Genomic DNA, 25054 nt, shown 5'->3' with positions numbered 1-25054 from the left:
ACCACAACCTGAACTATTTTGGCTGGAATAGTGGTACCAGATGAATAGTGTAACCAGAAGATAATTCAAACTGACTATGCACAGACTGGTTGATAGCTTTTCATAGATCCTCTGCAAATCGGAGGCATCAAGCCTATTATTTTACGAGAAGATTTAAGTTTTTACTATCAAGTTTCAGAAAAAATGTTGCCAACCAATTAAAAAACTTAGCGCTTTCTCAAAATACTTCTTGAGTAGATTTCATGATTTTACAGGGATTTTACAGATACTATACAGGGATTACGGAGTTTTTTCAAGATAAAACCAAAGAATCCCAGTCTAGCCTCGTAAGCAGCATTTAGAATTAATTTTGAATGTTCATTACTGAACTTTTTAGGCAAAATAGCTATTTGCTGTGGTAGTACCCAAAAAGTTTCGACCACGCTCATTTTCAAAATGTTTTTCAATTTTTCTAAACATTTTTTTTGCCCATAAGTTAATTTAAAAATAGTACACAAAGAAAATGATGTTAGCATGGAAAATATACAAAGAAGTGAATTATAAGAAAAATTCAATTTATAAGGTCAGTTTAAATTATTCTGTGTAATTAAAGTCAGAGCATTTCAAAAAATTGAATTCCGAGCCAATTCTGAATCTGAGAGTAATAATTGGATGTCAGAATAGACCCTTTACCAGCTTCTTTTGAGGTTCTATAATAAGGTCGAAAACCTGTTTTTACGCCATGTTTCCTCACCACACACATTCGAGAGTAGTCGAAACAGAAAGCTGTATTTAGTAGCTTTTTTCAGATGGTGGCAATTACCTGTGAGCATGGTGGCAATACCAGTAAGGGTTTTTAAATATTTTCATGATTTGAAAACAAAATTGAACGTGAGTGTGGGAGGTTATTTCTTCGTGTTTCATTGCTTTTAAGCTATCATCGGGATAGATTTTTTTTTTCTAAATGAAAATAAGAAAAGGCAAAATATGATCCAAAATTTTGAACGGGATGATTACAAAATAAAGTTACGCAAATCTAACTTTCGTCTAGATGCAAGCGTTTCAGTTAGCGATTGTTTTATGGCAACATTGCAAAAAAGGCGCCAAACTATGTTCTGTTATTTTTTTTCACTAAAAACTTCCTTTGAAGGGTTTGTTTTCAGTTTTCATTAGTTATCATTTCGAAATCTTCGTTTTTGTTTGTAACCAGTGGAACTTACTTGGGTTGTTTTTAGAAGGTAGCAGTTTCAGTTGCTTGGAATATTACAAAAATCTAATTTTATGGTGCCAAACCGCTTCTGGACTACACAGACACCTCTTTGACATTTGTTAGTGGTTTTTGAAGCTTAAATCCAGATTAAAATATTGCATAAACAAATTTATGACGAAATGTTTGATGTGATGGAAGTTCCGAAATACATTGTGTAGGATTTCTTGAATTTCTCAATTTTTTAGACAAAAATTTTGCCTAGTCTTTTTTTAAACCTCAAACTTTTTAAGGCTGCTGGTAGCTGTCCAGAATCTTCACGAGGCCAAACTGTGCATTTTGTGAAACTTAAGCGGAGTCCCCAATAGGCCTAAAATGGATTTGTCTCTGAATCCGCAACATTCTCAATTTTCTTTGATCTTCTTTGATGTTTTGGATTTCACGGGAAAAAGGTATGAAACTGTATTGCTCAAAATTGCTCCAAAAACAGGCAACTTTGCGGAATCCATAACAAACAACAAAATTTGCGGAATCCGGAACAGTTTGCGGAAATCAAAAACAATTATAATCTATATGTTTAGTAAAATGAAGTTGTCGTGGAATCCGCAGCTGCAGGTGGAATTCGCAAATTGTAAGCGGAATCCGCATAAGTTTGCAGAATCCACTTTACTAATGCGGAATCCGCTTTTATTTGCGGAATCCGGAATAACAAGCTATGTTCGCTTCTTGCGGAATCTGCAACAAAACTAATATGTTGATAAAAGTTACGTCACAAATATTTGTACGCAGAATCCCTGGAAATTTTCGAAATGGAATCCACTTACAATTATGAAAATGTTTAAAAACTGGTCTCGGAAATCCAGGAACATACAGACACAAAATTGTGCGCCTATCCAGTGCACAGTTGGCCTCGTAATGATATGGTCTATATCAAAAATGTTGTTTTCCGGATCTTTCAATTCAGCTTATTTTGTCAGCGGGCAAAAAAACTAGGCCTGGATTTATGTTTTACGGATTTACAGCAAATTTGCTATCGTCATTTCTAGATGAATACCGGCAGTTTAAAAGTGATCAGAGTAAATGGTCAGCTGGTCCATAAAATTTCCAGTCTACTAAAAAAACCAAAAAAATTTTCGGTTTCTGATTTCTAGTGGCAATTATTTTTTATTTTCGATAGTACTTTTTCAATTCAATGCACTCAATTGCGATTGAAAAACTGAACAGAATAAGCATTGTTTTGGTTTTTCCATGTAGAATATTTCAAGTCAAAAGTAAGTTCAACACAAAGATTTTAAGTTCAATGAATTCATATCTTCATATAATCTTCAAATGACGGCCATTATCAATCTGACCTGAATAACGTGACCATGAAATAAATTTCATGAAGTGCGCTGGTGAACTACGAGAATAATTAACAATATAAACCATATCTACTAAACTATAAACGATTATTTTCGAAATTCAGAGAGACAGACGATAAAAATGCAATATAACCGAGCAGTATCTATGAAAACTCAGTGGGGGTAAGACCAGATATTAGTCTTTATTGACAAGATGATTTTGACTTTTGGCCAAAAAAACGTTACTTTTTGCTCTAAGTCAAGATCTCTCGTGATTACTCAGAAAAATTCACACTTTGGCGTTGTGCTCAAATGAGCTAATGTAAAAACAAAAATGTGTGCCTTTCTTCAGTGAATATTTGTTTAAAAAAAGTTATAAATTATATCCCCCCGGTTAAATTTTTCAATTTGGTGTGTCTATAATTCACTGAAGGGGACTGACTATAAAGAGAAAAACTCCAAATTGATACACTTACGTATACTAATGTGAGCACAGAGAATCCGAATGCTAGTGCGTATCCGTAGGCGGGGGCAGTTCCGGTCCCGTAAGTCCCCCCTGTGAGTACAGACAGCACCAGAAACATGGTGGCAATTCCCTCTCCAATCACCCCCTTCCAAAAATGGAAGTTGCGGATGTCCTCCGTCCCCAGACTAAACAAAAACAAACATTTAATTAGGAAATTAGGAAGAGACAAAAACGGCTCTTCGCCCATCAACTCTTTCACCTGTGCTTTTTGCAAGAAAATAAGTGACTGGGGAAAAGGCTACATTTTTACCAACACGATATGTACTTTAAAGTTTTAGCGGCGAAACTAAAGCTTGAAAAAATCTGACAGTTACATTGAAAGTTTTGCTTTATCTGGGCCATATTGATTCACGTATTAATCAAAACTATGGATCTAAAAAAATTTCAGGCAATTTTTTTAAAGGCGAAACCTGAAGACATTTTTCGATCAGTTAATCAGTAGAATATAGCACTATATAAATTACCTGTAATCCTTGAATGGAAATCTTACCTGTAATCCTTGAATGGAAATCTTACCTGTAATCCTTGAATGGAAATCCTTCTCTTCCCATTGTTAACGTTTGTCGCTTCAACTTTTTAAAACTAATAGAACAACCAACTTGCTGAGGTGAAAATTATCAGGGCAAATGATCGGACGATGGCAAGTCCAGTTGATTTATTACAACCACCCGCTCCCCTATTCTTATCACAGGTTAGTTAAATAAACTTCCAAAATTCGATAAAACCAATTGCAATATTTATCTAATAACTGATCTTTTACTAATCTCTGATCGTCAAAATGATTTCGTTTGCAAATGAGAATTAACCGCAGACTCAAAGGTGTAATTTATTAGTAAGGCCCCTTTTACAGCAGAATTTATTGGTAGAAAAACAAACCATGATTTGATTAAGTTGAAACCAAAAAGACCAAGTCATATTTTTGCGAGATGATATGCTTTTATACATAAGATATCTTAAATGATCAACAAGTACAGCCGGTTTGTCTTTTAGAAGTCTGTTTGGTTCAGAATTTTCAGATAAATTTGACCAAATTCCGAGTTGTAATTTTCAGATAAGAATCTCTAAACGAGTCATAGTATTTTCAGATAGGAATTTCGACTTCAGTTATAGAAGCGATTAGGATTGTTGAAACTAAAATCATTGTAAGAAACAGCGTGGTTTTGATATATTGAGATAAGAGTGTGTTTGGGGTGTAATGGTATCTGTAAATAAATACTGGACAACCTGTTACGCAAACTGAATCCGTGACTTTGGGTTCCACGGAGAAACTAAACTGTGTAAATTACGGACTAGCAACTATAGATTGGCATGTTTGCTAAAAAGTGCAGCTCTATTTGTGAACGAAAAAAAAGTTATGTCCTTGCAAGAATTTCTGATGAAAGGGGAAGGAATGTATCAACTTCTAGGCCAAAATTTTGCATCATTCTTAAATCAGCTTTTTTTGAGTTGTTATCAAAATTGGCGCACACCGATGGTGTGTTTTCACAAAAATGAGCTCAGGTTTTTATTTTTATAGTTAACTTGAGTGAAAAAAGGGAACAGCTGTGGATGCGCTAAATATTCTAAGTTTTCATGGGTTTGTAATTAGCTCCGGATTCGACCTTCTTTTCTCTGCTATAGAGACAGCGTTTAGCACTAACACACCTGTTACAAGCAAATCATTTCAAAAAAGTTATGTCAAGAACCAGAAAATAATTGTCATTTTTTGCTGTTAATCAAACTTGGAAAATCTGCAGACAGCGTTTCCAGAATTGAAGAAATTTGTTTCCCAAGTTGTTGATAACCCTCTAAACCTTTTGTGCTGCTGAAAACTTCTGACGCAAAACCAAATTCAAGTTCTTGAGTGAAATGAATTAAATCATATCTGGACAAACTTTTACCTCATTTGAATTTCTATTTTAACTTTAACCTATAGCTTGATGTTAAAAAGAGGACAAAATAAGATTTAAAAATAAATATTCCGAAATCCAGGTTAATCTCTAGACTGAAAACGCTGGTCATACGTTTCCATAACGAAAAATTAATGGAAAAATGCCAGCAATTCAAAACTCATTTTACGAAAAAGTGCAAATTTTTAATAAATTGTAAATATATCACTTTGTATTATACGTAGCGTTCAAGGGGGTGGTTTTTACAATCGGAATATTTGTGCCCGGGGTGGTTCTTTCTATCCAGACTAACTTCGAGTTAAAAAAAAACACTTTTGGCAAGTTTTCTAAGGCATCTGAAAAGTATTGTTGTCTTTAGCTGAATTTCAAAAACATATACTTCATCTGTCATTATTTTTCGTAATGTTATGGAATTTAGAAAGTGCTTTTTTGGGGACAAATGACGCGCCAGCTGTTTCGTGCTATTACCGCGTAGTCGGATAGTTAATCCGGCTTAGAAGTTGTACCAAGTTGAATTGAGGCATGCAAATTATTCTAATTAATACGTTATTCACACTAATTTTTTTAACTTTTTTTTTCACTAGCATGTATGAGGATGTTTTAAAAAAAAACATTTTTTATGTATTTTTTTTGCAAATTTCTTTTTTTCAAATTGAACAATACAACAAAGGTAGTCAAAAATTCAAATTGTAGCCATGACGCGAGCAATCTTAATGTTCTTACTTTCAAACGGAAAGCGGAATTTTTGTGCTTGGTGGTTTTTTTTCAGTCAATATTAGACTTTTCAACAAAACATCTTTGACAAAAAATTTTTATACCATTTTTTCGATGTTGTTTTTTTGAGCTCAAAAAATTTCACCTATGATCATTTTTTGCAATAATAAGGGGGTCTGAAAACTGCTGATTAGGTCGGTTTGTGATAATGTGTGAAAGACAGGATAGTGCACTGAAATTGAATTCAAGCAAATCATTAAAAATTTTGGTTTTTACGATGCCAGACACTGAATAGGTCCCTTTTTGTTGTTTTGCGTATAAAGGGAGCTGAAGATTCAAACCAAAATTTTTTTCATGCTGATGGGTTAACTTTTTAAATCAACACAAATCAAGAAAATGTGAGTTTTATATATATATTTTTGAAAACTTCATCATCTATTTTAATCTAAGTGACTCCGCACTAATTAAAATTCTGCCGGATCATTAGAGGTTTCGCCCTGATACGAGCAGTCTTGTTATAACAAATAGGAAAATTATTTGAAAAAAGACTAACTTGTCGGCTGCAGAAGTCCTGGGACCATGTGAACAATCTCTCCACTGAACTGAATTTTGAGAAGATATTTCACTTTTACAAAAGAGTTAGTTTTCAGTCAATCAGACTTGAGTTTAGTACATGCAGGAGGTTTTAAATTAATTTTCATTTAGTAATATTTCGGCTTTTTATTTGAACGTTTTTGGCGGAAATTTTCTATGCTACTATCAGATATTGTTTTATTGAGTTAAAATTTTTAAAAAAATTCACCTGTGAATTTTTTTGAAAAGTTACGGAAGTTTGAAAAATGCAAATTGGGTCGGTTTGGGATAATGCGCAAGCGGCTGATATTTCGATCCATTTGAGTTGAGGCAAGTCAATTGCTTTGACTGTTACTATGCGAGACACTAAATCGATCCCTCTGTAGATATTTAGCGTATAGGGGGAACTGAAGGTATAAACATGAAAAAAAAATTCTTTGTCAATGTCAAATTTCCAGTTTTTATTTGTCCTTAAAATTGCACTGGGAACATTCATGGTTGCACCCTGATATACGAGCAGTCGTGTTGTGATTTGTAATTTCTTGCAAGCAAAACAATATGATGTCGACACATTTTGGGTTGGTAGTTTGTCCTTCGTTCCTTATTACTGACTGTTACAAGGTAACTCCACATTGTTGTGAGATGAATTTAGAGTGATGAATTTAAACTGAGATGAATTTAGTATTAAAGCTCATTTATCAGCAAAATGAGCAGGTCAAATTCAGTCGGTTTCTTTGGTCGTTTTTAAGTTGCAAAAAAAACAAGTTCAAATTTCTGAAAGCCATTGAATTGAAACATAAACAAAAATTTGAGTTAAGGCAAACCTTGCGATTTTGTTTGAGAAACTTCTTGGTCGCTAATTCCTCAACTTTGCACGAAACGAGATAGCAAGCCTAGGTGATATTACATAATCGAATAACTGCGCAGTAACAGCTAAATGCAATGAATGATGGTACCCAACATACATGCCAGTAAGAAGCGTGAAGCAATTGCAAAAACTGAAGAAACCCGATAAAATTTGATAATAGATCAATGGAGAGGCGGAACGCTACCAACAATAAATGGCCTGCTGCGGCATTATGAGATGAAGACGTATTAACCGTTTCTACGTTAATGTATCGCCTGAGCAAAAGAAAGCACGAAATGGAGAAGTGGAAACACACTGATGTGAACTGGAAAAACTGAGACTGCTAACTCATGATAAATTTGATTATTTATCGACAAAAATATTCAAGTTCTGTTTCATTGAGCAAACATACACTGTTTCGGACATAAAGAGACAAAATTCATTTTTTAGTTTTTTTTATTTGGCCTGATTTTGATCTGGCATCACTGATTTGTTTCACAAAATTATCCTCAAGAAGAAATTCCTTGGAGAAACAAACAATTTTTTCAAACTAATTCGGGTCTGGCAGCGTTTTCAAATTAAACTTTTGTCTTTTTTTAGATTTAAATTTTAAAAAAATTTCAAAGTTTTTTGTTTCTAATCTGTTTAAGCAGAACACTTGAATAAAAAATTAAACAGCTGAGCGAGGGGATACGATTTCAACCATCTCATGGCTCTCCTCAGATTAGACAATAGCAAACGTAACGTAAACCAAATTCATCTGATAAAATTTAAAAATTTGTTTACTTTTTTTTCATCGATTATATAAAAACTCCCGCCGGTAAATTAAGTAAATAAATCAAAAATTCTGTAATTTTCTGCTTGGCCTATCCTTAAAATGTTAAGTAGAAACTTGAAAACATCAAATTGTACTAGAGTTGAGTTTTGGCTTGCAATTTTCTGCTACCACATTTCAACTTTACTTCGAAGAAAATGCAATAGCACAGATTATCCGAAAAAAGGAACTACTAATTCAAATTTGAATAGAGTTTCAAAAGTACCCTCTAGGATTAAAGTTTTGCAATTTTCTGCTCAGCCTTGTTCTCGGATGCCTTGTTGGCTTGTCAAGAGAAATCATAGTTAAGAAAAGCGGTTTCACGGTTCTATATTTAGCATAGATTGTTTAAGTTCTGAAGGCAAAAACGATTGAAAATTTGAAATAAATTTCGATTGTACTGTACAAATTGTGGGCGTTACGAATTTCTGCTTCTTTAAACGCTTTTTAAAAAAATTAAGAAGTACCTTCTAGAAATAAGGTTTGCAATTGTCTGCTCAGCCTCGTTCTCAGATGCCTTGCTTGTCAAGAGAAATCCTAGTCAAGAAAAGCAGTTTCACGGTTCTATTCTTTAGCATTGATTCTTAAAGTTCTGAATGCAAAAACGGTTGAAAATTTGAAATAATTTTTGGTTGTACTGTACAAATGGTAGTCGTTACGGATTTTTGCTTCACTAAACGCTTTGAGGTCTTGTTTGACAAATAAATAACCGGATTATCAGACTCAATATTTACTTATTTCAACGACCATGCTTGCTTATGTTTTTGTTCCAGTCAATGCACATTTGTGATGGCTTTTGAACTAAATAAACATCACAACTGAGTAGATAAAAAAACAAAAAAATTTCAAACGAAAAAACTGAAGTCTTGAGGCAACGGCAATTAAAATCGCTATCAAAAACGAGATCTAACAGCACTTTATTGCAGAATATAAAATCAAAGAATCAAAATTTCGATGAGTTCGTGGGTATGTTGAAATCGAACAATCTATCAATGGTAATTGCACTTACAGAAACGTCGAAACAGGTCTCTTTTTGTTGGAAAAACATCGCCCTATAAGGATGACTAACAGATTGCGGAGAGGAACCGGAACCGGAAGAACTTCTTGATTTGCTTGCTGAATACTTAATCAAAAAGGGCGAATATTTTGTGCGGCATTTTAACATTGACGTGACTAAAAACAACAACGTATTGTCCAGTCTGATGAGCAATCTCAGAACATTTGCTACTAGAATTTTTCAATGATCTTAAAACCAACAGAGATACAGAAAGAAGTTCGACTTGCCTTGATCTTTTTTTGCAAATTTATGCTGAAACAACTGTATAGGAGCTTAATGTATCGGATCATCACTCGATTCAATTGTCTCTTACAACAAATACCATACCATTAATCAGAGCAATGAAGAACCAATTAAAACATGGAAACAACCATGAAAACGATTTTTTTTGAAAGCAATATATTGGTTCCAGGATAAATTTACAAAAAATAAAGAGACTGATTTACTAGAGCAATTGAATATGGATTACAACTGGAATCTTTTAACCGAAAACGTAGCAGAATAATTCGACAGATACTTTCGAAAAAATCAGAAAACAAATGTTCCAATTGAAAAAAGCTGGGTCATAAACTTTGTTAAAATTCTTGTAACAAAAAAAAGTGTTCACTGCCGCTATAAAGAAAATCCATCCACAGAAAACAAACTAACTCTTACTAATTTAAATAAGCTAATTTGCCGCAAAGCCAAGGCCACACACTATCAAAATTGAATACAATCAAATTCAAATACCAACATGAAAAACTTTTACAGTGTAATCAATGACATAAAAAGCAAAAACACTTAACAAACTTTAAAGAAATATCCGTCATCTGAGGAAATTAGTTCCCATTTTGCATCAGTTGGAGAAAAATTATCCTAACAGCTCAAATTATCTGCAAATTTAGCCCACATAATGGAAAAAAATACTGTGTATATGAACGAAACTAGCGTGACTGAAATTTTAAAACATATTTAAGGGACTTAAAGCCAAGGATGGTCAAGACACCTACGAGCAAAGCAGTTTTCTTATTAAAAACTTGCGAAATGAAATCAATCCTAATCAAAAAATCACTGTCTGATTGCAATTTCCCTACTTGCTTGGAAAAATTCAACCAGTTCAAAAAATTGCACTACAGACTGAGTGAAACAACTATAGACCAATGTTTTAAATTCCCACTGTGGCAAACCTTTTTGAAAAAGTTATGTTTAAATGGATAATTTATTTTTTTGCAGAAGTATGAAATCCGGCTGACGAACAGTTTGGCTTTCGTAGTAAACGAGGCACGGTTGAAGCAATGACTGAATTAACTGAATGTGATAGGCGTTTTTCAGGGAACAAAGATACAATGACTTGTACAATGCTTGATCTTTCAAAAGCTGTTGACGTTGTTGACCATGGAATACTAATAAAGAAATGTAGAGTTTATGGATTAAGGGGGAACACGGAAAAATTAATATCAATTGAAATATCGGTCTCAATATCTAGTAGTAGAGAACACGGTATCGAGTTCAAAACCTGTCGCCTAAGGATTTCAAAACCTGTCGCCTAAGTGTCAGTTTTGGGGCCCCTTATTTTTCTAATTTATATAAATGATCTGCCGAAGGCTTGTGTGAACTCAAAAGTAACCCTTTATGCGGATGATTGCAGCCTAGTTTCTACCAAAAAAAAAGAAAAAAGATGCAAAAACAAACGATTTAGAAAGTGTTAAGACATGGCTTATTGAAAACAAATTTACTCTAAGTCAAAAAATAAAACAAATTTGGACCGTTTTTAACCAATTGATCAATATAATTGCAGAAACGTCCCCAAAGTAGCTTGCCCGTTATTTGGATGATAAGCTGTTTCAAGTTTCACATTCAAAAAATTTTTAAAAGGTTATTTGGAAACTTCTCCATTTCATAGCACTTGCGGCAATTATTTAACCAAATTCAATTTTCAATCATTTACAAAATTTTTCTTCAACCAATTTATCAGTATGCTGTATAATTATATGGAAATGCTACAAAAAATTCGAATAAGTAATAATTGAGAAACAACAAAAGCTGATTCTCCGAAATTGTTTCACTTTGCGAAAAACAGACAATTTCCACAAACTAAAAGAAAAGTTTAAGTTCTGTTACATCAAGGAGTTGCATATATACGAAATACTAACGTTAAAGACTACTAAAATCATAAGGAGGCAGCATCCATGCTTACCAAACAATGAAATAATCACCGATCACGAAATTCATGACGCATTCTCAAATAACAAACGTAAAGTCAGGTTACGAAACACAGAAACAATGACGAGCCGCAACAAAAAAAACTGAAAAATGGGGTTCGTTCAATATTCATCATCTTTATGCCTTATACAAAAAGTTAATTGAGGACTTATTGAATTGTCAAAATAGTCAACTAAATTCAGTTCTGCATCTTATACGGGATCTTTAAATTTGTGTTAACGATTTTTTGATGAATGTTTTTTGGTAATCGGAAATTAATGGAATTCTTTGTTGTTTGCTCCACCAACAAAGACACCACTTGTTGTAAGACACCACTCGACAGGCAGCTAACTGGCGTTTTTGGTGTTTTTCCAAGTTGGTATGTTGCTCTAATTATTGTTTGAATTATGTAAATAATAATCAAGGCTGTTCCCTTCCTGAAAACGAATTAACAAGAAAATAAAAAGCTTCCAACCGTGTTAGTCGTCCAGCCCAGCTGTTGTCATTCTTTTTCAAAACGATTTCAAAAAATTCACAAAAGATAAGATTTTCTGCAAACATAATAAATTGTCAATTTCTCTTTCTAGCGTAATGCTGAGATTTCTAGCATAATGCTAGGAATTTAAAAAAGTACTTAGTTTCCGATCAGCAAACTGTTGCTTTAATTCAACTAAACAATTTCTTAGCAACAAATTAGATATATTTTTTTAGCAGTTTGGGTATCCAGTATAAACATATTTTTTCTACATCTAGGGGTTCGTACAAGCCGCTCTTATTAGATGAGCGTACGGTAATAATTGAACAAGTCATGATAGAAATCTTACTGACCCTTTTCAGATCTGATTAGTCCCAACTATTACAAATTTATTCTAATCCAGCGAAAAATTCGTAATAAGAAAAAGTGAATATGAAAAAAATCCAGAATGAGATTCGTGCTAGCTCTGGCTAACTTACTAAGAAATCATTTCAAACGAAAGACATCGACTTTAGAAAACATGAACTTGCCAAATGTAACTTTGGAGCTGACCCACCACTGTGCAACTTTTTCCCTGGTCAATAAAAAGTTTGAAAGTCCAACTTACGACATAAGTGACGGATTATTTATGCTTCAAGTATTTTTTTCTATCATAAAGTTTGACTTTTAATATAACATTTTCCGATTAAAATTTTTCTACAGTCTAAAAAAATTTATGCCCTTATTACAAAATTAACCAAATATTTCAACTGCGACCAATATTTATGATATTTTGGGGGTTTATTTTTTCAATTTTGGCAAAGCTGTAATACAACTCCAATTTTAATGGCGAATTGTTCGAAATCAGTCAGAAACCAACAATTAAATTGAGTTGAACTAATTGATCTAAGTTTTGCTTAAAAAAGAAAAATCTGTTTTTCTAATCGACACTGCGCCTGAGGGAAAGAAGATTTACTGAATATAAGAAAGTTTCAAACATTTTCTCTTTTGAAATCTTCAATTTTGATGCTAAAAACTACTTAAAGCACGTTAAGCCGTAATTAGAACACTCAGTGCTTATAAGAATTGGAACTGGACCTGAATTTGAGACCCGAGCCCGGTCTGGCCGGCCCGGGCCCATTCTTAATGAAAACACGAAAAATATTTTGAAATTCAAACGTGAATTTAAAAAAAAACACAATTCAATAAGTCCGTTGGCCGCAGCCGATCCTCACAGTTCGATTTGGCTGACTTTTGACCCAGAAAGGAGAGCACGCTTGGCTGTCCGGATTTGCCTAGCCCTGCTGAAGTCACGCTCCCTCTGGGCGTTTGTAGCATGAAGGGTGAAAGGTGTGAACTCTTTTGAAAATCAGGCCCGGGCCCGGCCCGGCTGCTGGTCCTGAAAATGAAGCCCGAGCCCGCTGCATATAAATAAAAGTCGACCTTAACCTGGCTGCATATCCTCCGCCACAGCAAAACTGTAAGAAATGAAACGTTTTGGGATAATTATTTTGGACAAAATTCGTCTCAACTGACAACTTTGCTGCAGGCGAGTTTAAGTAGTTTTCAAAAAACCGACAACTTGTCGCAGAGCACTTTACTATAATAAATAAACTATAACAATTAGATTTTTTTTGAAAAAAAAATCATTTTGATTGCAGCAATCGTTAATGGATTTGATTTTGAATTTTTACTGGAACTAATAAGCAAAAAATCATGAAGAACAGTTGCTTTTCATTGTTCCGACTCTGGAAGAAAACGCAAGGCTTATGCTTGGGGTGTTTTTTTTGTTCAGTCATTTTTTCAGTTTTCACAATCGGAATTATAGTTTTTAACGAAAAATTGTTTAGCCATCGAAAATATCGGGTCACTGAAATCAATTGAAAAAAGATATTTTACACTTAAAAATTTCTGTGAGTTTTAAATTTTCTGCCTAGACTCATCGAAAAAATTTACTGATAATTTGAAGAGCCTGATAATCAAATAATAATTATTCACAAAATGGGCTTAAGAAAAATGTTAAAAAGGACAATATGGGTTTTGAAAGGGCTTTTGATACAAAAATTAAATATGTTGGCACCAAAGGTCTTTTCAAGAAAGGCTAGGGCTTTCAGTCAAAAAGTTTTTGGGATGCGAAATGGTAGATTTTTTTCCAAATGGTCTTTAATGATCGTTAAAAAAAGGAACGCGTCAAATCACTCCAAACTTACACCGTTCCACCCGGGTCGGGGATTCGACTTTATGTTTTGACCAAAGTAGTCGAACCAGATGTCATAGTTCGATCAACAACCAACAGCAGCCGCGCAAGGCTCTTAGTCGATCTGAAAGTCAAAAAACTTACGATCGATCGCTGAGTTCAAACAAAAAGTCGCACACAACAAAACATGAAAATGTAGATAATTTTTTTATATTATTTTGTTTATTTCAATTTTTTTGTTTATGCTACAGACATCGTGCTCATTTTTAACAATTTAATCATCATAACTTATTGATCACATATCGTGATAATGTTCCTTGAATCACCACGCCAACCTGAAGCACACATAAACAGATATATAACACACTTCTGATGCTCGTGAATTTAAGTGATTTTTTGAGCTTGTAAGTTTCAAATTACAAAATACTAACTATAAAATTCAAATTACCGCTTAAGGTTACCTGAAAAAATGCAAATCGTCATGTAAAGTTAAAAACCATTACTGGTGTTAGTTTCTGGTTTCAAAAAGTTATCAGTGATGTTATTGAATTTAATTTAATTCTAACGTTTAGAATGGAAACGCTACTATTGCGGTTTCAAGAGTCAAAGATCTGATCTTCTATCTCAAATTGGTCTATACACCTCGTAGTGATTAGTTTTATTAAGTCAAGCGATAAGTTTGATACAGACGGAATAGTTGAGAAAGCGCTACTCAAAAATATAAAATTTAGCCGTCTGCGTTTGTGTAGATTATATCAATTGTGTTAACTGAAAAATGACTTCATCTGCAGTCTAATTAATAAGGTACCAGCCCAGATTGATTAGTTTACTTAAAAAATTGCAAAAAATTTAGTTAATTGTTCTCCCACTTTTGCGCTGACCAGCTCTAAATGGAGTGAAAAGGAACTGTTGCGTGCAGGGGCGGATCTAGGATTTTCTCGAGGGGGGGGGGCGGGTTTTCAAAAAGTTTTCAAAAAATTTTACCTTTTTTTTTTTTTTAGGTCGACCAAATTGATTTTTCGAGCTCTCCCAAAGCACTGTTTTGCCCCTACTTTGGCAAAATTTTCTGCGCCGCAGGCAAATTTTTGAAAAACAGTCAGAAAAGCCGTTTTCGGGCAATTTTTGAAAAATTTTGACAAAAAAATCGCGTTTTTTTGGCGCGCGCTCACCCTCAAAGTTAGTATATATTGGCGCCCAAGGCGCCTTTAGAAAAATTTTAGGGTCGGTCGGCCAAAAATGGATTTCTGAAAAAGTATCAAAGGGGTGACCCTTTGGGTCGGCAGGGGGTCGAATCACTGAAGGGGGAAGGCGAACGCCCAATCCCCCCCCCCGCCCCACCCCCACCTAAATCCGCCCGTGGTTGCGTGGGATGTGTTTTTTTTGCATGTCTTTAGGTACCTCATTAAATTTGGTACATGTTAAGAAAAATTTGCCTACTTTTAATCTTTCGAAGTGTTTCACAATAATGTTCTAATTTTACTTCATTCCAACTATAATGATCTCATTCTTGAGTTTAAAAACAGTGAGAAACTATTTTAAAATTTTCTGAATATTTTTCAGAGAATTTTCCATAGTCTGAGGAAAACTTTTATCCGGTACTTAATTGCAATCAAAATTATAAAAGAGAACCAATTAAGTATCTGAACTATAACATACACTCAACTGTTTTAACATGGACACAAGATGCTGCTGTTGACTGGTACCAATTAGCAAACACCAAATGCGCAAAGGTCAACACCAAAACTGAATTAAAAACTTAGAGGCGTATCGTAAAATATACGCCTCTAATATATTCTCTCTTACCCAGTAATTTGAAATGTATATTGAAAATTATGTATAAGCTGAATTACATGGGGTTTATATTGGCTGGCCTGCCATCTCCCTGGACCCAAAGTAGTTTGAGTTTTTTGCGACTTTTAATTTGTTTTTCCGCGAGACTCCCGATTTTCTACGGGCACTTTTTTCCCTAGTTTTCTTCTTTTCGCGGCGTCTTCTTCTCGCTGCGGCCCTTTGTGATATTGTCGTCGACCATCCTTGCCCCATTTTTGATAAGGTCGTCTTTTTTGTCAGCTCTGCCTGGAAGTGGTTTCATCCTGGCTATTCGAGTCTTGGCTCTAATACGACATCAGCCTTTGCTTGGGTGGTCGTATGCTTTCCATTGCCATTTTCTTGCCACCTCAACGTTTCGCCCTACTTTTCGAAAGTAGAGATGCCAATTTTTGAGAGAATTGTTAGATTTGATTTACTAGCAATTTTGTGTTTAGTCAGTCTATACATTTTGTTGTTTTCCTTTGGGCGTTGGAATAGTAACCGCGTCATGTTACTGGCCCTTGCCTGGGCCTTTGATTTCTTTGCCTCCAGCATGTCCTCCGGCACTTGGCGCTCCGTCCTTAGGCACAAAACTCTCCATTACTTTGATTGGATTTTTAATGTTTCACCGGTCGAACTCCACATTCGACCTCATGTTCCAGTTTATTCCAGCAGGCTTGTGCGGCATCTTCTGGACTCTAGGGTCCTTTTTTTTAATCAAGCAGACTTCTGACTGATTACATTTTCCAACTGAGATTTTGAGTCGAAGATTTTTCTAGTTAAGTTCCGATGTACCGTACATGCTTCACGATCGTTGTGCGCTTCAAACGGCAATATTTCGAGTGAAGAATTTGTTGCAAGCCTAAGAAATCAAGTTGTATGCGTTCTTTGGGCTCCGTCGGAACGTATTTCGTCAAAGGTAGATTTCAGACTTCTACGTGTGTATGGAAAACATACATCTCTTGCTGCATTAAACATGCTGGCCTTCTGTGCACACAAATTTTGATAGCAGTTCGTAGTGATTCGGAATTAGGAGCTTTTCATCTACACACAAGCATCCATATTTTGCTTGAAAATCAAGTACCTTTTGCCCCAGGTAGGCCCCTCATCGTCCTCACTTTCTCCTCAAAGTTGGGATTGCCTCTAATTGCAGGTACTCCAGGTAATTAGCCTCTACAATACTTCAAAGTTAAATAACTCGAGAAGACTTTCCGAGTTCTTGACGACTTTGCAGTCGAGAAGGATGACACTCATGATAAGGTTTGTCTGGTAATGGCGTGTATATTTCCCTGTGAGTTTGTGTCGAAACTGAAATCCCTGTTTTGACGGAATTGAAACCATTCTGGTCTCCAGGTTTTCAATAAAAACTTCAACCTCCGAGCTGCTACTGCTGCATATGACCTGTGGGTCACCAGATAAGAAGTTATATATCTTTTTACGAGAGTTATCCATTTTCATTGCGCGATTGGGAATCAACTTAGTCAGATCACTTTCAGTAGTTAACCCGAATGTTTTTGCGCTATTCCAATTGTCCCTTCTGGATATGCAAAGTCGAGCATTTTGTACTTTCATTGCGTGTATTCACGCCCTGATACAGTGGAAACTATAGTTTGGATTTGCATAGTGCACTCCGATTGACTGAAGTATTTATGTTTCTGCTTATAGCCATTTTGTTTGCAACGCCGTTTTAAAAAACACTCAAGGGTTTTTTTATTAAATTAATTTCCGCTACTATAAATGTGTTATCGTTTCTGGTATTTCCTTGAGCTTGCCCTCTGGATTTCTTGAAAAGTAGACCACAAAAACGTATTTCGCACAGGCGTATCTTCTGTAATATTATTGAACTGGTGTTTACGATCTATGTATCTACCGGGTCAGTTGGCAAAACATTGTTTTTTTTTTGCTTCTGATTGTTTCAGTTTATCAACGTTAGTAGCTCCTTATGATCCGTTAGCACCGTGGATTTTTGCCCGAAATTTTGATTTCCGAAAAGTTAGGCGAACCATACCTCAGCTCACTTTTCTAGCTCATTTTTTGATTTTGAATACTCCAGTTCTACCGCATTTAGCAAATGACAGGCGAACGAAATTGACGCCAAGTCGCTACAAAACCGACCCTAGGCCATTGTGACTGGCATAAGATACAATGCGAACCTCTTTATGAACACCGAATTGCTTTAGCTCCAATGGGAACCACACATTATCTTTTTTTAATGTAAAAAGAGCAGTAATGGCGCCCAGGATTTGGCCAGCAAAGGAAAAATTTGTGCAGGCTTTGAACTGACTGATCCCATGAAAGCTTCAATTGCGAAAGCGTTTTTGGAGACTATAAATTGTCGATAGGATCGGTTTTTCTAATAAGTGGTTCTATTCCCATTTTTGTTATTTTGTGGCTGAGCCAATTGCACTCTGATTTCGCGAACTCATTTTTAGACAGTTTACAACCATCAAGCTTTTTCAATCAAGCTTTTTCAATCAAGCTTTTTTAATGTCTTCTCGAACATCTCAATTTGTTCATTTTTCACTTCCTTCAATATGATAAGGATATCATCAATGAATATGTGAGAGTACAGAAGTTCGCTTAAGATAGAGTCCATGACCATTTGAAACGTGGTTGTTAAACCTTAAAACCCTGTCTTAAATAAACCTATTTGTACCAGTGGATTCCCATACCTTTAGGTAGGAATTACAATAATTGCTAGTTTCCGCACTTCTGTTGGAACCGATGGCGCTTAATGGCTCCATTTTTTATGCAACGCCCTGTCGGCATAGCTGCTTTTCCGTCCCCGGTAATCTCATAATTCTCAGCGTATTTGTTTTCCCCTTAATATGACAATGCGATACTGCAGACTTTGTCCACGGCGTCTTTGTAGTTCTGCATAGCTCCGTTTGTTCGTTTTTGAGTGTCATGTTAACAAAAGAAACATCGCGAGGAATCTTTTTTTCTAGCATTCGAAGTTTGCAGCTTGCTGCTAACCCACTCAGGACTGAATGAAACTACTCAAGCGTTTCACCCCCCCCCCTTTGTTTCCTTGACAGCAACTGGTATGTTTCCAGCTTATCGTTTTGCTCCGTAAAAACAACTTTGTCGGGCTTCTCAAAGATAGTAAGCTGACCTGAAAAAGAAGATCAGAGAAACATGGCGAAATAGTACTCGTAGAAAATAGTTCAAAACACTGAGGATACATTTTTTCTAAACTTTGAGTGCTTTGTTTCCAAGTGAGAAAACATGTGACAAATAACACGGTTCAAAGCTCATTGTGCTGTGAATAATTCAAACAAATAAAAAGACTAGATACCAACAGGTTATTTACAATATTCTCTGAAATCCAAAACAAAGAAAATACCTCTAGTTTTCGGGTTTACAATCATATATTGCTGTGAACATCAAGTTGGTTTAATTCGACTCTTTCTAAGACATTGTCCAGCGTTTTAATTAAACAGAAATCTTTTTTCTCCTGAATTAAAAGTTATGAAGAAGGAAACAGCAATGACTTGCTTGGATGTTTGGAAAATATTTAGAAGTTAAATGATTATGGTAGAAGTTTGCTTCTTAGACTGATTGAGTGTGGGTCACCAAGGTGCTATACTCTGAATTTTAGAAGGTTCATAACTCAGCCACCTGATTTTTTTTTGCTTGCATAGTAATCTGGCTAAATTGGAAACTGCTCTTAGAGCAGTTTCTCTTTTGAAATCTTCAATTTTTGATGCTAAAAACTACTTAAAACAGGTTAAGCCGTAATTAGAACACTCAGTGCTTATAAGAATTGGAACTCGACCTGAATTTGAGGCCCGAGCCCGGTCTGGCCGGCCCGGGCCCATTCTTAATGAAAACACGAATATACTAACAAAAAATATATTGAAATTCAAACGTGAATTTAAAAAAAACACAATTCATTAAGTCCGTTGGCCGCAGCCGATCCTCACAGTTCGATTTGGCTGACTTTTGACACAGAAAGGAGAGCACGCTTGGCTGTCCGGTTTTGCCCAGCCCTGCTGAAGTCACGCTCCCTCTGGGCGTTTGTAGCATGAAGGGTGAAAGGTGTGAACTCTTTTGAAAATCAGGCCCGGGCCCGGCCCGGCTGCTGGTCCTGAAAATGAAGCCCAAGCCCGCTGCATATCCGAAAATAAAATTCGACCTTAACCTGGCTGGATATCCTCCGCCACAGCAAAACTGTAAGAAATGAAACGTTTTGGGATAATTTTTTTGGACAAAATTCGTCTCAACTGACAACTTTGCTGCAGGCGAGTTTCAGTAGATTTCAAAAAACCGACAACTTGTCGCAAAGCACTTTACTATAATAAATAGACTATATTAATTAGATTTTTTTTGAAAAAAAAAATCAATTTGATTGCAGCAATCGTTAATGGATTTGATTTTGAATGTTTACTGGAACTAATAGGCAAAAAATAAGGAAGAACAGTTGTTTTTTGTTCAGTCATTTTTTCAGTTTTCACAATCGATATTATAGTTTTTAACGAAAAATTGTTTAGCCATCGAAAATATCGGGTCCCTGAAATCAATTGAAAAAAGATATTTTACACTTTACAATTTCTGTGAGTTTTAAATTTTCTGCCTAGACATATCGAAAAAATTTACTGATAATTTGAAGAGCCTGATAATTAAATAATAATTATTCACAAAATGGGCTTAAGAAAAATATTAAAAAGGACAATATGGGTTTTGAAAGGGCTTTTGATACAAAAATTAAATATGTTGGCACCAAATGTCTTTTCAAGAAAGGCTAGGGGTTTCAGTCAAAAAGTTTTTGGGATGCGAAATGGTAGATTTTTTTCCGAATGGTCTTTAATGATCGTTAAAAAAAGGAACGCGTCAAATCACTCCAAACTTACACCGTTCCACCCGTGTCGGGGATTCGACTTTATGTTTTGACCAAAGTAGTCGAACCAGATGTCATAGTTCGATCGAAAACCAACAGCAGCCGCGCAAAGCCCATAGTCGAACTGAAAGTCGAAAAACTTACGATTGAATTAAGGTCGCAAAAAACCAAACATGAAAATGTGGATAATTTTTTTATATTATTTTGTTTATTTCAATTTTTGTTTATGCTACAGAAATCGTGCTCAATTTTATCAATTTATTCATCATAACTTATTGATCACATATCGTGATAATTTTCCTTGAATCACCACGCCAACCTGAAGCACACATAAACAGATACATAACACACTTCTGATGCTCGTGACTTTACTGGTGTTAGTTTCTGGTTTCAAAAAGTTATCAGTGATGTTATTGAATTTAATTTAATTCGAACGTTTAGAGTGGAACCGCTACTATTGCGGTTTCAAGAGTCAAAGATCTGATCTTCTATCTCAAATTGGTCAATATACACCTCGTAGTGATTAGTTTTATTAGGTCAAGCGATAAGTTTGATACAAATGGAATAGTTGTTAAAGCGTTACTCCAAATTATAAAGTTTAACCATTCTGCGTTCGAGTAGATTATATCAATTGTGTTACCCTCAACTGAAAAATGACTTCATCTGCAGTCTAATTAATAAGCTACCAGCCCAGATTGATTAATTTACTTAAAAAATTGCAAAAAATTTTATATTTTATTAATTGTTCTCCCACTTTTGCGCTGACCAGCCCTAAATGGAGTGAAAAAGAACTGTTGCGTAGGATGTGTTTTTTTTGCATGACATTAGGTACCTCGTTAAATTAGGTACATGTTAAGAAAAATTTGCCTACTTTTAATCTTTCGGAGTGTTTAACAAAAATGTTCTAATTTTTACTTCATTCCAACTATAATGATCCTATTCTTGAGTTTAAAAACAGTGAGAAACTATTTTAAAATTTTTGGAATATTTTTCAGAGATTTTTCCATAGTCTGAGGAAAACTTTAATCCGGTACTTAAGTGCAGTCAAAACATAAAAGAGAACCAGTTAAGTATCTGAAGTATAAAATAAACTCAACTGTTTTAACATCTTGGACACAAGATGTTGCTGTTGACTGGGTACCAATTAGCAAACACCAAATGCGCGAAGGTCAACACCAAAACTGAATTAAAAAAACTTAGAGGTGTATCGTAAAATATACTCTTCTAATATATTCCCTCTTACCCAGTAATTTGAAATGCATATTGAAAATTAGGTATAAGCTGAATTACATAGGATTTATATTGGCTGGCCTGCCATCTCCCTGGACCCAAAGTAGTTTGAGTTTTTTGCGACTTTTAATTTGTTTTACCGCGAGACTCCCTATTTTCTACGGGCACTCTTTTCCCTAGTTTTCTTCTTTTCGCGGCGTCTTCTTCTCGCTGCGGCCCTTTGTGATATTGTTGATCATCCTTGCCCCCATTTTCGATACGGTCGTCTTTTTTGTCAGCTCTGCCTGGAAGTGGTCTTATCCTGGCTATTCGAGTCCTGGCTCTAATACGACACCAGCCTTTGCTTGGGTGGTCATCCCGCTTTTTATTGCCCTTTTCTTGCCACCTCATCGTTTCGCCCTACTTTTCGAAAGTAGAGATGCCAATTTTTGAGAGAATTGTTAGATTTGATTTACTAGCAATTTTGTGTTTAGTCAGTCTATACATTTTGTTGTTTTCCTTAGGGCGTTGGAATAGTAACTGCGTCATGTTACTGGCCCTTCCCTGAGCCTTTGATTTTTTAACCTCCAGCATGTCCTCCGGCACTTGGCGCTCCGTCCTTAGGCACAAAACTCTCCATCACTTTGATTGGATTTTTAATGTTTCATCGGTCGAACTCCACATTCGACCTCATGTTCCAGTTTATTCCAGCAGGCTTGTGCGGCATCTTCTGGACTCTAGGGTCCTTTTTTTTAATCAAGCAGACTTCTGACTGATTACATTTTCCAACTGAGATTTTGAGTCGAAGATTTTTCTAGTTAAGTTCCGATGTACCGTACATGCTTCACGATCGTTGTGCGCTTCAAACGGCAATATTTCGAGTGAAGCATTTGTTGCAAGCCTAAGAAATCAAGTTGTATGCATTCTTTGGGCTCCGTCAGAACGTATTTCGTCCGAGGTAGATTTCAGACTTCTACGTGTGTATGGAAAACATACATCTCTTGCTGCATTAAACATGCTGGCCTTCTGTGCACACAAATTTTGATAGCAGTTCGTAGTGATTCGGAATTAGGAGCTTTTCATCTACACACAAGCATCCATATTTTGCTTGAAAATCAAGTACCTTTTGCCCCAGGTAGGCCCCTCATCGTCCTCACTTTCTCCTCAAAGTTGGGGATTGCCTCTAATTGCAGGTACTCCAGGTAATTAGCCTCTACAATACTTCAAAGTTAAATAACTCGAGAAGACTTTCCGAGTTCTTGACGACTTTGCAGTGGAGAAGGATGACACTCATGATAAGGTTTGTCTGGTAATGGCGTGTATATTTCCCTGTGAGTTTGGGTCGGAATTGAAATCCCTGTTTTGACGGAATTGAAACCATTCTGGTCTCCAGGTTTTCAATAAAAACTTCAACCTCCGAGCGGCTACTGCTGCTTATGACCTGTGGGTAACAAGATAAGAAGTTATATATCTTTTTACGAGAGTTGTCCATTTTCATTGCGCGATTGGGAATCAACTTAGTCAGATCACTTTCAGTAATTAACCCGAATGTTTTCACGCTATTCCAATTCTCGCTTCTGGATATGCAAAGTCGAGCATTTTGTAGTTTCATTGCGTTTATTCACGCCCTAATACAGTGCTGATTTAAATTAACCGGACGAAACGAATAAAACTTGAATTTTCAAACGCGTTTTTCTCAAATTGGGTGATGATTAGACAAAAAGTGAAGAGAACAAAAGTTGCTTAGAATTTCACCAGAATTAATATGGTGCCATTTTTTCTCCGAAATTCTCAACGAAAATTTTACCCCAAAAATGGGTCATTTTGGCTTTTTTCATTTAATCAAGAATTACGCAGAAACTACTTTGTTAATTGATAAGAAAATTATATCACAGGAAGCCTCTTACGCAGCTCAACAAAGTTTAATAAAGGTTAAATCTCCAAAAAGTTGCGCAAATTGTGTAAAATTTATTTTTAAACAGATATTCTGGGTTTTATGTAGTAAAAATCACATTTATTGACTATCAAGTGAAAATTTTTTCCCTTATACTGGTTTTTGGAGATTTAACCTTTATTAAACTTTGTTGAGCTGCATAAGAGGCTTCCTGTGATATAATTTTCTTATCAATTAACAAAGTAGTTTCTGCGTAATTCTTGATTAAATGAAAAAAGCCAAAATGACCCATTTTTGGGGTAAAATTTTCGTTGAGAATTTTGGAGAAAAAATGGCACCATATCAATTCTGGTGAAATTCTAAGCAACTTTTGTTCTCTTCACTTTTTGTCAATCTTAACCCAATTTGAGAAAAACGCGTTTGAAAAATCAAGTTTTGTTCGTTTTGTCCGGATAATTTAAATCAGCACTGTACAGTGGAAACTATAGTTTGGATTTGCATAGTGCACTCCGATTGACTGATGTACAGTGCTGATTTAAATTAACCGGACAAAACGAGCTAAACTTGAAATTTAAAACGCATTTTTCTCAAATTGGGTTGAATTTAGGTGAAAATCTATGAAGACAAAACTTGCTAAAAATTTTGGCAGAATTAATATGGTATAATTTGTTTTGCGAAAATCGGGCCCGAAATTTTACCCCAAAAAATGGGTCATTTTGGCTTTTCTTAGTTAATCAAAAACTACGCCAAAAATACCTTGTCGATCACAGACATAATTATATCAAAGTGAGCCTCTTACGTAGCCCAACAAACTTTATCAAAAGTATATTCTCCAAAACATTGTATAAGTTGATTTATTTTTGTTTGATAGACAAGAAGATCGTTTTTACTATAAAAAATACCAATTTTTTATTTAAAAACTATTTTGAAACGATTTGCAATTTTTTTTGGAGAACATAGTTTTCTTAAAGTTTGTTGGGCTACGTAAGAGACTCACTTTGATATAATTATCTCTGTGATCGACTGGGTCTTTTTGGCGTAATTTTTGATTAACTAAGAAACGCCGAAATGAACCATTTTTGGGGTAAAAATTTGGGCCCGAATTTCGCAAAACAAATTACACCATGTTAATTCTGCTAAAATTTTAAACAAATTTTAGCTTCATCAGTTTTCACGTAAACTCAACCCAATTTGAGAAAAATGCGTTTTAAATTTCAAGTTTAATGCGTTTTGTCCGGTTAATTTAAATCAGCACTGTATTTATGTTTCTGCTTATAGCCATTTTGTTTGCAACGCCGTTCTAAAAAACACTCAAGGGTTTTTTATTAAATTAATTTTCGCTACTATAAATGTGTTATCGTTTCTGGTGTTTCCTTGAGCTTGCCCTCCGGATTTCTTGAAAGGTAGACCGCAAAACCGTAATTCGCACTGGCGTATCTTCTGTAACAATATTGAACTGGTGTTTACGATCTATCAACCGGGTAAGTTGGCAAAACATTGTTTTTTTTTGCTTCTGATTGTTTC

General features: G+C 35.3%; 2 protein-coding genes across 2 annotated transcripts in view; one reads left to right on the top strand and one right to left on the bottom strand.

The window, feature by feature from the left end:
* The window catches only part of LOC134851282 (uncharacterized), a 534247-nt gene that overhangs the window by 167296 nt on the left and 341897 nt on the right, over positions 1-25054 (top strand). The window lies entirely within an intron of this gene.
* On the bottom strand, positions 3003-4168 carry LOC134851340 (aquaporin-5-like; the record flags this gene model as incomplete). Its single annotated transcript, XM_063867382.1, is given in 2 exon segments — positions 3003-3177; positions 3569-4168. Coding segments are annotated over 2 exon segments (210 nt in total), but the record flags the coding sequence as incomplete, so codon positions are not given.

The sequence above is a fragment of the Symsagittifera roscoffensis genome, chromosome 1 (assembly GCF_963678635.1).
Source record: "Symsagittifera roscoffensis chromosome 1, txSymRosc1.1, whole genome shotgun sequence".
Taxonomy (NCBI): domain Eukaryota; kingdom Metazoa; phylum Xenacoelomorpha; order Acoela; family Convolutidae; genus Symsagittifera; species Symsagittifera roscoffensis.
The sequence above is the reverse complement of the archived record's forward strand: the minus strand, read 5'-3'. Positions and strand labels throughout refer to the sequence as shown.